This window comes from Myotis lucifugus, unplaced genomic scaffold, assembly GCF_000147115.1.
Source record: "Myotis lucifugus unplaced genomic scaffold, Myoluc2.0 scaffold_37, whole genome shotgun sequence".
NCBI classification, from domain to species: Eukaryota; Metazoa; Chordata; class Mammalia; order Chiroptera; family Vespertilionidae; genus Myotis; species Myotis lucifugus.
The window spans coordinates 8,294,212-8,307,787 of NW_005871085.1; the positions used below are offsets into that span (position 1 = coordinate 8,294,212).

General features: G+C 42.1%; 1 protein-coding gene across 1 annotated transcript in view; it reads left to right on the forward strand.

Annotated features, from left to right (window-relative positions):
- TCEANC2 (transcription elongation factor A N-terminal and central domain containing 2) overlaps window positions 1–13,576 on the forward strand; it is a 35,109-nt gene that overhangs the window by 2,863 nt on the left and 18,670 nt on the right. The window contains exon 3 of the mRNA XM_006087351.3: window positions 6,632–6,773. Coding sequence (XP_006087413.1) covers window positions 6,632–6,773 — 142 coding nt within the window. The remainder of the gene's footprint in view (window positions 1–6,631; window positions 6,774–13,576) is intronic.

The window sequence follows — 13,576 nt, forward strand, 5'->3', positions numbered from 1 at the left end:
GTAACCACCAGAGGCTTGCCCCGATGACAGCAACCGGCACCCTGCTTTGGTCTGGCACCCTGCTTCACCATCTCGCCAAGGCCAATGCCTGCCATGTTCTGTGCTCTGCCGCCTGCTGCCGGCACCCACCGTGGTCCACATGCGCCCCCTGGTCATCAGCACACATCATAGCAACCGTTGTTCTGCTGTTCGGTCTATTTGCATATTAGGGTTTTATATATAGAGATAACTTTATGCCTAGCACTATGCTGAGGTACTCTAGGAACCATAAGGGAAATTTAAGGTCAACGTATGAATCATCATGGGACTTCCTATTAGAGCATCATAGCAAAAGAAATTATTAAGTAATGATACAAAATCATATGTGATCCAATACAATTTGTTTTTTGGACAAAAAGGGTTAAGAGTTAAGAGAGGAGAGAGCTCAATGTCTCTTACTGGTCAGAGCACCCAAAGGGATGGAAAGATTTGGCTAGGTAGAGGGAAGTAGTGACAGATACCCATTCAGTAAGTGGTACTTGCTGTTCTCTTTCCTTTGTGCACACACACACATGCCTACTTTCATTTGTACACAATGACAAAATCAAGTTGAGTTAAATGTGAGTTCTAGAGTGTTAGCTAGGTCTACTCTCTGCCAAATGACTTAGTCCTACACACTAGCATCACATTTTAATGCCAAGAATCTGCTGAATGTTCAAGCCTCAATTTCCTCATCAGTAACATCAGAAATAATATCTAACCTGCAGTGTTGTTATAAGGGCTAAATAAATAAATGCATGTTGAAAGGGTTAAGTATTATGCCCGGAATGTAATAAAAACAGCTATTTCCTCTTTTCATGTTCAGAAAAGGAGAGGCTTGTGTAAAACTAGAACTAGAGCTGATGATGGGGATGATAATAGTAGTAATGAGTACTAACATTTTTTGAGCCCATTTCTATGGGCCAGGCATTGTGTTAAGTGCTTTCCATATAGTAACTCTTTAAATTCTGTGAAATGGATGATTTAATCCTCGCCCAAGGATATGTTTCATTGATTTTTAGAGAGAGAGAGAGAGAGAAGAAACATCAATGTGAGAGAGAAACATTGATTGGTTGCCTTCCGTGCCCACTCCAAGTGGAGATCAAAACTGCAACCTAGATATGTGTCCTGACCAGGAATCTAAACACCACCTTTCGGTGTGTGGGACAATGCTCCAACTAACTAAGTCCACCCAGGCAGAGCTATCATTTATATTTTACAGATGAAGAATCTAAGGCAGAGAGATTAAGTAGTTTGCTCAAGGTCAGAGACAATCTGATTCTACAGTCTGCCCCCTATAGGGTGAACTATTAAAAAAAGTGGAGGTTTCGGAATGCCATGCAAAGGAAGTATAAAAATCTTAGAATATTAGGACCATTGTACTTCTGTTATCAGTGTGGTACAAGTAATTTTGCCATAGCCTTAATGCATTCAGTGAAAGTGATACTCAATAGAGCTCAGTATTGTACATTTGTATGGTAAAGGTTAATTTGGATAATCTCTTACTCCCTTAAGGGAAAGTGATTTCTTCTGTTGGTTGCAATAGGAGATTTTATTACTAAAAGGTTCTAGAACATGCTAATCCTTTTAGGTTCAGCACGTAAGAATGCTCTATAAACCTTTCCTCCCTTTGTAGGATTGACTATCCAATATGTGTCCCTTGCCCCACCAGTGGAATGGTGCTCATGTTATTGCTTATGAGAGAGTCATTGTCCCTAATTGGTTTTGTCAAACTTGATAATTCAGCCATCCACAACTGTAAGACCAGATGGTATTTTGGAGAACACCTCTTCTTTCTGGCAATAACCATTCCACTACTAATTGTAGCTACCCCATTGGTATTTCTTGTTCAATTCCCTTGTTCCTCCCCATAATTCTGATACAAATTTGAAATATATGTTTTGGGGTTCACATTTGGATGGAAATAAGGAAGCATTCTTTGATATTTATGGAATTCTTCTGCTCTGGAACTGACTGCTATATTTTCTATTTCTGCCCCAAAATTTCAGATCTGAAAATGATGCTGTACTTAGTCTTTGAGGGTAGAAATGGTGTTGTTCAGTTACACTTGTTTTTGTGCACTGGGGATAGCCCTCAAGTTGTTCATAGTCTAGTGGGGAAGACAGCCTTCTAGATAAATATATGCAGAAAGCAGAGATATAGTAATAGAAGTCTGTACAGATTACAAAGGGACCCAAAAAAGAATATGGTCAAATGTGTTTGGAGGGAGGCAAGGATGGCTTCATAGAGGAGGTGATGCTTGAAGAGAGTCTTAAAAATTAATACGCAAAGAAAGAACATCCCAGGCAAAGAGTGTGAAATACTGTGACTTGTTTAGGCAGCTTTAACTAGGTTGATGTATCTGGAGCAAATGATGAAGTTGTTAGGATGTCAGGAGCCAAGTCATGTAAGGCCTTTCATGCCATGCTAAAGAGTTTGGGCTTCTAGTTCCATATGCTGGAATCAGCTGAGTGAAACCCTGCACTTCATTCTAACCATGTAGAAAGTCTCCAGTACAGCCCTGCCAGTGAGGCGCAGTGGTTGAGTGTCAACCCATGAACAAAAAGGTTATGGTTCCATTCCTCATCAGGGCCCATGCCCGGGTTGAGGCTCCATCCCCAGTAGGGGGCGTGCAGGAGGCAGCTAATCAATGATTCTCTCTAAGCATTGATATTTCTCTCCCTCTCCCTTCCCCACTCTGAAATCAATAAAAACATATATTTTTTTAAAAAGTCTCTAATACTGAGGTGAATTTGAAAACAAGAAGGAGAAATCCTCAGGTGCCAGGAAGAAAGAGGAAATCCAAACCCAGAGCTGAAGTTGAATAGTTCTGTTGAAACCAGATGTAATGCTTAGGGGCTAGGGTTTTAAGGTCAGTACGGGGATTGCACATAAATCCTCAGGTTAACAACCCCCATATGAAGCTGAGAGCCAAAACAACACTACCATGTTTGAGAAAAATGAAAACTAGAAAAATTTCATTAGTCTAAGGAAACATCATGAAGATTGTGGTCTTCTCAGGGTTTGGGGTGAAAAAAGAGTTAACTATAACAGTGTAGAACTCCATACTTATTACTATGCATGGAGATATACATCTATATTTACATTTATACACGAACACATATAGGCTATATAATAAAAGGCAAATATGCAAATGGACCGAACGGTGGAATGATCGTTTGCTATGACGTGCACTGACCACCAGGGGGCAGGCGCTCAATGCAGGAGCTGCCCCCTGGTGGTCAGTGCACTCCCACAGGGGGAGCGCCGCTCAGCCAGAAGTCGGACTCATGGCTGGTGAGTGCAGCAGCAGTGGCGGGAGCCTCTCCTGCCTCCGTGGCAGCGCTTAGGATGTCCGACTGCCGGCTTAGCAGGAAGCAGGCCTAAGCCATCAGTTGGACATCCCCCACAGGCTCCCGGATTGCAAGATGGTGCAGGCCGGGCTGAGGACCCCCCCCCACTAGTATATATATATACTAGTGGCCCGGTGCACGAAAATTCGTGCACTGGGGGGTGTCCCTCAGCCCTGCCTTCCCCCTCTCACAATCCAGAAACCTCAGGGGATGTCCTACTGACACGGGGGGGCGGGGGGAGCGTGGAGCAGGCCTAAGCCGCAGTCGGGGCCTCCCTCTGTGGGAGGCGACCAGCCGATCAGGGAAGGTGACACCCCCATCATGCTGCCGCTGCTGCTGCTGCTACTGCCAGCCGCCATGGCTGTCTGAGCCTTGGCCCTCGCAGGCACTGCAGCTACCTGAACCTTGGCCTGGCCCTCGCAGCAGAAGTAGCTGCCATCCGCCGCTTGTCTGAGTCCCTGTGAGCCCACGGTGGATCAGCCAGGCCAGGTGGGGCCTGGGGAGGCCTTTCCCTCCTGGAGCCATTCTTTCCAGGGTGGCAGCGCCAGCCGTTTTTTTTTTTTCAATTTTTTTTTTTTTTTATTGGAAAGCAAGCTCTGGGCTTGCGGTTCCTGGGATCCCTGGACCATAGCATGCACCTCCAGGACTCACTGTGCCCCCCCACCCCCCATCCTGGGTTGAGTGGCTGGCCCCTGGTGGTTGTTACAGTGTTACACCCTTAGGGCTTTTATTATATAGGATATATATACATATAGCTTAAATCACACTATCTGCAATCCTGAATTATAAATACACACACACACACACATATATATATAGCTTAAATCACACTATCTGCAATCCTGAATATTAATTAGGGGAATAGATTTTACAACTTTTAGGGCATTTGTATATAAAAATAATGAAATACTCTCCAATACTATTAAAGTATATTATCTGGCTTTATATATATATCAGTATGAATAAATAAAGAAGACATATTGAGTGAAAAAGCAAGGTGTGGAATGATAGGATATTTATACCTTCTTCCTATTGAGACTATTTCAGAACACTAAAACTTGATTGGCATCACAACAGAAAGTAAGGCTTTTTCTGCCCTTGCCTCTCTTTTTCCTAGCTTCAAACCTGGAAGGGTTAGAGACCAAAGCAAAGAAGCAGATAGGATAGGAGGAAGAACAAAGATGGGAAAGTAGAAGAGTCAGACATATCCTCCTCCCACCACTGCCAGCTAGGCTGGAAGCAGACCCCAACCAGGGGAGGAAGTTGAGCCTTTTTTTGCTGTTGTTGCTTTTATATATTTATATATACATATATACTTTAAATTGATTTCAGAGAGGGAAAGGGGGAGAGAGAGAAACATCAATGATGAGAATCATTGATTGGCTTCCTCCCACGTGCCCCCTACTGGGGATTGAGCCCGCAACCCGGGCATATGCCCTGACCGAATCCAGCAGTGACCTCCTGGGTCATAGATGGACCCTCAACACTGAGCCACAGCAGCTGGGCTGTTGTTGCTTTTTATTGAACTACTAGAGGCCTGGTGCATGAAATTTGTGCACTCGGGGGGGGGGGTGTCCCTCAGCCCAGCCTGTGCCCTTTTGCAGTCCAGGAGCTCTCAGGGGATGTCTGACTGATGGCTTAGGCCCGCTTCCCGTGGGAGTGAGTCCAAGCTGGCAGACATCCTTAGCGCTGCTGTGGAGGTGGGAGAAGCTCCTGCCACTGCAGCTGCACTCGCCAGCCGTGAGCCCGGCTTCTGGCTGAGTGGTGCTCCCCCTATGGGAGCGCACTGACCAGGGGGCAGCTCCTGTGTTGAGCGTCTGCCTCCTGGTGGTCAGTGCACATCATAGTGAGCGGGTGTCCTGCCATTTGGTCAATTTGCATATTAGACTTTTATTGTATAGGATGACATGCCTATAAAAAAGTGGACAAATCATGAGTGTACCTCTTGACAGATTTTCACAAAGTGAACACACCTATGTCACCAGTATCCAGATCAAGAAACAGAACATTACCGGAATGCTGGAGCCCTCAATACCCTCTTCCATTCCTTAACTGGGCCCCCTCACCAGGGTAATAACCGTCAAGACAAAATTTTTAAAAATTTTTATTGATTTCAAAGAGGAAGGGAGATGGAGAGAGAGAGAGAGAAACATCAATGATGAGAGAGAATCATCATCTGGCTGGCTGCCTCCTGCATGCCTCCTACTGGGGATCAAGCCTGCAACCCAGGCATGTGCCCTGACTTAGAATTGAACTGGACTTCCTGATTCATAGGTCAGTGGTCAGCCACTGAGCCACACCAGCTGGGCAAGATTTTTTAATTATAAAAACAACTTTATTATTTTATCTTTGTTTACTTTTTAAAAAAAATTCTTTAGTTGAAATAATTTCAAAACTACAGAAAAGTTGCAACAGAACAAAGAACTTTCCTATCCCTTCACCCAGATTCCTTAATTGTTAAAATTTTATACTTAATGAAAAATGGTAATAAATGTTTTATTTATAAAAATGGCAAAATGTTAACTTTAAAAAAATACTTTTTTTATTGATTTCAGAGAGGAAGGAAACGGGGAGAGAGAAACATCAATGGTGAGAGAGAAGTATTGATTGGCTGCCTCCTGCACACCCTCTACTGGGGATTGAGCCTACCCGGGCATTTGCCCTTGACCCAAACCGAACCTGGGACCCTTCAGTCCGCAGGCTGGCACTCTATCCACTGAGCCAAACCAGCTAGGGCTTAACTTTTTTTATTATAAATAGTGAATTACTCTACCTTTCTATGTCTTTAAAGTTTTAAAAAATTCTTTAAACGAGACCGTTTTAGTTCTTCATCTAGGAAGCAGGGAGCTGTTGAAGTGCACTTTTATTGTTGAAATAAATATGTCTTTATGACTTTTCTGTTCTCTTTCCTCATCTATGGATTAAAGCACTTAAGTAAGCTATAGGGTTGATTCACCTCAGCATCGTTTTTCTTTTTTCTCATCCTTATTGCTTCTCACTGCTAAGTGCCCAGTGGTGTCTGACATGGTAAGATTAAAACTTGCACTTTTCCTAATAGATGTAACTCTCTTCCTGATTTGCAGTAAGCAGGACCTGCTTTTAAGCAATTACCCATCATTTGGGGCTTCACACACACTGTGCTTTGGTTCAGGTCATAATCAATAATTCATATGTCAATAGGAGCCCCATTAGCTCAGGTGAAGGCAGATGTCTTTATAATGAAAATGTTCCATTTTCCAAATGACGTTTCTTTTTCCCAGAGAGTTGTGGTTGTAGAAGACATAAAAAGATGGAAAACTATGTTGGAGCTTCCTAATCAAACCAAAGAGAATCTAGTTGAAACCTTACGAGAATTAAAGAAGAAAATACCCTCCAAGGAAGTGTTAAAATCAACAAGGATAGGTATGTTTCTTCTGAATGTTATGCAGAGTACTTATATTTTGTCTCTTTCCTTCTTCCTTTCCTCCTTCCCTCACACATTAAATTACCTATCATATCATTGCTTCTCAAACTATCCATGGTAGGGACCGTTGTTTTAAAAAGTTTCCATTGGTTGCAGACCAGTACTTTCATAATATATGATAAAAATTACCAGAAAAATAAAATTAAAAAATACAAAATACAAGCCCCACTTTTTAATTATTAGATTCAACAAATGTAGAATTACTCTGTAAATTGCTATAAAATTTTCTAAATGCTTCAGTTTCTGAGTTGATTGCCTGGACTAGTAACTGGCAGTGATCTATGGATGACATTTTGAGTGAGTTTGATGCTGGGTGTGCAAAAATGAGTAAGACAATGATTCATGATCTCAAGGAACTTAGGGTTTGGTGGAGAAATAAGCATGTAGACAAATGTGAACAGTAAGAAATTATAGGTTATAAATAAAAACAATAGAAATTATATCTGTGGTACCATTCTGATTTATACAAGGTATATGCTGGCATAAAGAACAGAGTAGTCATTTGCACCCGGGGAGTTAGAAAGGGCTTCATAGAAGAAGTGACATTTCAGTTCAATCTTGTAAGAGACTTGGCTTTTCTGTCTTGAGTAGAAGTAACTTGCAAAGCATGGTTTATAAAAACAAAATGATAGCATCCTTTGCTGCTACATCATTTGTTATGGTATTAGAGATATTTAAAAGATAAATAAGGGACCACGTTGAATTGCTATTTTAGTATCGTACACAACTGTGAATAATCTGCAAGGGAGGACCAACATGTGTTCCTCAAGCTGCTCCTGACTCCCCAGGGAGTCCAGGGTAGTCACTCACAGCTGCTGTTCCTGCCCTCACTAGTGCAGCCATCGCCTTCTCTGCCTCCCCTTGACCTCTTGTTCATGAGAGGCAGGAGAGAGCAGCTTCGCACTGGCGCTAACAGCTGGCAGGAGCTGTGTGAAATCCCCCAGAGAGCCCCCCAAGAGTCTTGAGAGTTGCACCCCTGTAATATAAACCAGAATCTGAGAAAATTAGATGCTTAAAGAACATAAAACCCTATCATTATAGCCAAGGAAATGCTCCCATCTGCTGGTGGATTTTCTCTTTATAGGTTGTGGTCACTAGAGGGCAATAAGACCATTCATATGAGCAGATAAGGTATTTCCACCAGTAGAGGGTACTAGTGATTAATATTTTATGACCTGTATATATTTACATATATGTATGTATATGTTCATATTTAGGCACATGCCACAGTTACTATTTATGATCAGAGCTTAAATATCAGCATAATAGGCTGGAATTGTCCTACAAATATAGAACATGATAATTTTTAAAAAATCCTTTCTATTACTTCTTTGAGTAAATTGTGAGTATGCTTTCAATAATGGGTGTGTCTGATCAGAGATTTCAATTCGAAGATCATAATGAAACCACAAGAGGCTTGACTTGAGAGGAGCTGGAAACCATCCAAGTTTTGAGTCTTGACCCTACCCAAGCCTTCCCTAAAAATGAGGTTGAATAGAGTATAGGGGTTTCTTGATTTTTTTGTAGTTGCAACAGTTGCTAAGCTGAAGATTCATTTGGATCATTGCCTGAGCATGTTTACATTCTTCCATCTTTAGCCTTCTGCCTGTCCTTATCCTGTGGGCTATAAGAGACCAAATTTACTGAGTGCTTTCTTTGTTCTAGGAACTGTGTTGGCATAATAATGGAGACCGATATTGTCCATGCCACTTTGAAGCCTGCAGTCTAATGGAAGGACAGCCAATTTAACAAGACTGTCAGACAATGTGATGTTTGCTCTAATGATCGGGAGAAGTTAGCTTAAGGAGTATATATATTGAGAGTAGAAGAGAAGATGTTGAAGAATGTGTCAGGCAGGGCCTGTACATGCGAGTTGCACACAGGGCTGAAGGTGGGAGAGAACAGGATGCATTGCAGAAACTAAAAGAAGTTTGGTGTGTTTGAAGTGAAGCTGGAGAGCCAGTCTGGACCAGATGGAGAAGGTCTTTTGTAAGCCATTCAAAACTCTTTGGTCTTAGCATGTGTAGTAGTTATCTATCCCTGTATAAAAAGTTACCCCAAAATTTAGCAGCTTAAGTATTGTTATCTCACACAATTTTTCTGAGAGTCAGGAATCTGGGAGCTGCTTATCTGGATGGTTCTGGCTCACAGTCTCTTAAGAGGTTTCAGTCAAGCTATTGGCTGTGGCTGTAGTCATCTGAAAGTTTGACCAGGGCTTAAAGAGCTACTCAAAATGGCTCACTCCCAGGATTACTGGTAGGAGGCCTCCGTTGTTCATCACATGAGCCTCTCCTTAGGGCTGCTCATGACATGGCAGCTGCCTTTCTCCAGAACAAGTGATCCAAGGGAGAACCACCAAGATGAAGCTACACAGTGTCTTTTATAACCTAATCTCAGAAGTGACATACCATCACTTCTGTCATATTCTGTCGGGCACACAGACCAGCCCTGGTACAGTTTGAGAGACAACTACATATAGGTTATAAATACCAAGAGGTGAAGATCATTGAAGGCTATTTTGTAGACTGGCTACTACAACATGTATTTCTTTTTTCTCTTTTTAAATATATTTTTATTGATTTTAGAGAGGAAGGGAGAGATAGAAACATCAGTGATGAGAGAGAATCATTAATCGGCTGCCCCCTACTGGGGAATCAAGCCCATAACCTAGCATGTGCCCTGACCAGTAATCAAACCAGGACCTCCTGATTCATAGGTCAACACTCAACCAACCACTGAGCCACACTGGCTGGGCAACATGCATTCTTTTTATTTAACCTAGATATATTATACTTCTTAGACATGCAGATTTGTGTTCATTTGTAGAAATTTAACAGTCATTATCCCTTCAAAAGTACCTCTCTTTCGCTCTATTTCTTTGTTCTGGGATTCTATAATTACAAGTATGTTAGACCTTTTATTTTCCATATCCCTTAGCTTGTTTGTCATATATATTTTTTTAATCTCGTCTCTCATAATATTCTGGGCAGTTTCTTCAGATATATGTCTTCCAAGTCACTAGTTCTCTTTCTAGCTGACTCTAATCTGCTATTTAACCTATTCATTGAGTTCTTTATCTCAAAAACTATTTTTCATTTTTATAAGTTTCCTTTTTACCCTAAATTTGTCTCTTTTAAATAATATTTGTACATTCTTATGATTGTGCCTTTTATTTCTTTAAACTTAATGTGTAGTTCTTCTGTCTTTTTAATCTGACTCTTCTAATATTTGTGGTCCTTGCGGGTTTAAATCTGTTGTTTATTGTTTCTGCTGACTCTCATGGTGCTTGCCTTCCCATGTATTTGTTAATTTTTAATTGTAAGTGCATTGTTTTCTTTCAATCTGTGGGAATTTAGTGGGACTAAATTGGAGAAGCTTCCCTCTAGAGCAGCTGTCGCCAACCGGTGGTCTGCAGACCACTGGTGGCCCGTGAAGTCTGAAAGGTTGGCGACAGCTGGTTTAAGGAAACCTTTGGAGCAGCAGTTGCCAACCATTGGTCCACGGACCACTCACTGGTGGTACGTGAGGTCCGAAAGGTTGGCAACCGCTGCTCTAGAGGGAATTAGCTTCCTTCTTTTTTTTTGTTTCTGCCAATAGTGAAGGGTCACTTCTGATCTGGAATACTTTAGCACACTTCTCAAGGATCCTAGCTCAGTTGAGCATCCCAGGATTAGCTATCCTACTTCACCACTGGCCCAAAAGTAAGTATTTCAGCAGCATTGCTATTTACATCAGCCCTTTGTTTAACCCTCCCCATCCCTCAGCCTACCCCTTTGGCCTCTGCTTACTTTTTTGGAAGAGGGAATGAGGTAGTTTTTATCTAGAATCTAGTTTTACTGCAGTGAAAGGATAGTTTTTGTCCATTATGAAGCCCAAGACCCTAAAGATAGTAAGTGATTGTTATTGGAGGATTTTGAATGGAGGAGTGACATAGTCATATTTGCATTTTAGAAAAAAAATATACTGGCTGCCATGTGGAAAAGTACTGGAGAAAAGCAAACCTAGAGGCAATTAAAACATCTGGTTGGGAAATTAGGGTGGCCTGGGTAGGGTAGTAGTCGAGGGGATGGAGAAGTGTGGTTCGAATCAAGAGCCGCAAGTGGAATAAAATCCCAAAGGACGTAGAGACCGATTGGATGACGGGAATGAAGATAAAGGAGTGAAGGCTAAAGCCTAGATTTCTGTTATGGCCAAGTAGGTGGATGTCAGTACCACACATTAAGATAGAGAACAGCAGGTTTGGAGGTGGAGAGATTCATAAATTCGGTTTTAGACTTACTGTGTATGACATACTAGTGACATCCAAGAGGAAATGTCCAGCAGAATGTTGTATGTACAAGGCTGAAGCTAAAGAGAGACTAAGTATATACAGGGAGTTATCAGCAGCATATAGTTAGAAATTGAGGCACTCTATATATATAAAACACTAATATGCAAATAGACCAAATGGTGGAACAACCGAACCAGTTGCTATGACATGCACTTACCACCAGGGGCACACGCGGAACATGGTGGGCGTTGGCCGCCGTGGGATGGTGGAGTAGGTGAGCGGGGGCACCAGATCAAGGCGGGGTGCTGGTTGCTGTCATCAGGGCGAGCCTCTGGTGGTTACTGAAAATTCTTTGCTCCCACGCACCATGGTCCCGCCCAGCGCTCGCACCTGCTGCCAGCGCCGGCCCTGCTCGCACCGCTGCCAACACTGGAGCCGCTACTCACACCCGCTGATGGCGCCAGCCCTAATCGCTCTGTGCTGTCAGCAGGTGCGAGTGGGGCCGGCACCATCAGCTCGTGGGAGTGGCAGTGGCAGGAGTGGGGCTGCAGACAGACGGGACCGGGGGCCATGGCAGGAGGGGTCAGGTTGGGGTGCAGAGGATGGGCCGAGACCCACCCCTGTGCCCACTGCAGCCTCGTGACCCACAGTTCCTTTCAAGGTGCACGAATTCGTGCACTGGGCCCCTAGTGGGAATACATAAGCTTGCCCAGGGAGTGTATTTAAGAAAAGTATAGCTAAATCCAAAATCCTGAAGCACACCAGTATTTAAGAGACTTATAGAAGGAGACTGAGAAGGTGTGACAAGGGAAACAGGAGGGAATGCTGTCATGAAATGGGAAGTTAGATTTTGTCAGGGTTTGGGGCAGAAGGTTGAATGAGAAGGAGGTAAGAAAATGAAATTGAAAATAAACAACTCTTTCAAGAAGCTTCATATTGAAAGGAAAAAGAGAGATGGCAATATTGGAAAGGGAATGTGGGGTTGAAGAAAGTTGTCATTTCTTAAATAGGAGAGAGTCTAACTTGTTAATTGACAGGTTTGTAGAGAGACCTTATCTGGGAGAATGGACTGGATTTAGTAAGGATCGACTGTGGTGATGAAGAGGCCAAGATGTCTCTCTTACCATCTCTGCTGGTTCTTCCTGACTTCAGATAGTCTCAGGTCTTTTCCTTTAATTGTCTTTGCCATCTCTTACAGACACCTTGCTTCTCTTCTTCCCTTTATAGCCAGATTCCTGTAAAAATGATTAATAATCTCAACTCCATTTCTGTACCTCCCATTCCTTCTTTGTTCAACCTTTTTTCCATGCCGACTTCTCTCACAACCACTATTATTCTCTCTCAGGACATGAGTGATTTCATTCTATCCAAGTCCAGTAGTCTTGTCTCATTTCTCATCTTCCCAGAACCATGAATTTTAGACCATTGATTGATCTTTTTTTCTGTCAACATAAATGACACTGAACATGTTGCCAATTCTTTATCTATTTTTTAAATGTTTATTTACTTCATATCCCGCCTGAGTTTATAATTATTTATTTACTTTATTTTTTTATTTACTAAACAGGAACCCAAGGCAGCAGGACCGTGTAACACATTTTTTTTAGTGATGCATTTCAAGCATTAGTGTGGCATACAGCAAGAGTGCAGAATATATTCATCAAATGAATGAAAATGACAAGGTCAAATAAGATTTTCTCTGTAACTTTTTCTAGCTTTTTATAGTCCTGTTTCTTGCCATCTCTGTCAGTCCTTGTTCCCTATTCCCTATCAGGGTTGCTTTTCCATAAAACTCCGACCTCAGTCTTGCTGCTGCTTTAGAGCATAACTGAGACCTCAATTCAGACAGCTCTTGGATATGTATCTCCCGCCCTGGTCCATTTTTTAATCTTAGATTTTTAGACATGTTCCAATTTATATTCCTACCACTTTTTAAAAAATCTTACTAATTAAATAGGTTAAAATAGCATCTTGTTTTCATTTGCTGTAGAGAATGAATTGTATTTATTGGCACTTTGTCTTTTTTGGTGAATTGCTTATGTTCTTTGTTCATTTACTGTTGAGATCTTATATTTTTCTATTTCTGAACTTTGTAAATGTCAATGTCATAATACTTTTAAATCCATTTAGCTACCTAAATTTTTTTAAATGTGTTTATTGATTTCAGAGAGGAAGGGAGAGAGAGAGAGAGAAACATCAATGATGAGAGAGAATCACTGATTGGCTGCCTCCTGTATGCCCCACACTGGTGATCCAGCCTGCAACCTGGGCATGTGCCCTGACCGGGAATCAGAACTGTGACCTCTTGGTTCATAGGTCGATGCTCAAACACTGAGCCATGCCAGCTGGGACTAACTTTTTAAAAAAATATATTTTTATTGATTTCAGAGAGGAAGGGAGAGGGAGAGAGAGATAAAAACATCAATGATGAGAAAGAATCATTATTGGCTGTCTCCACGCCCCCTTCTGGGG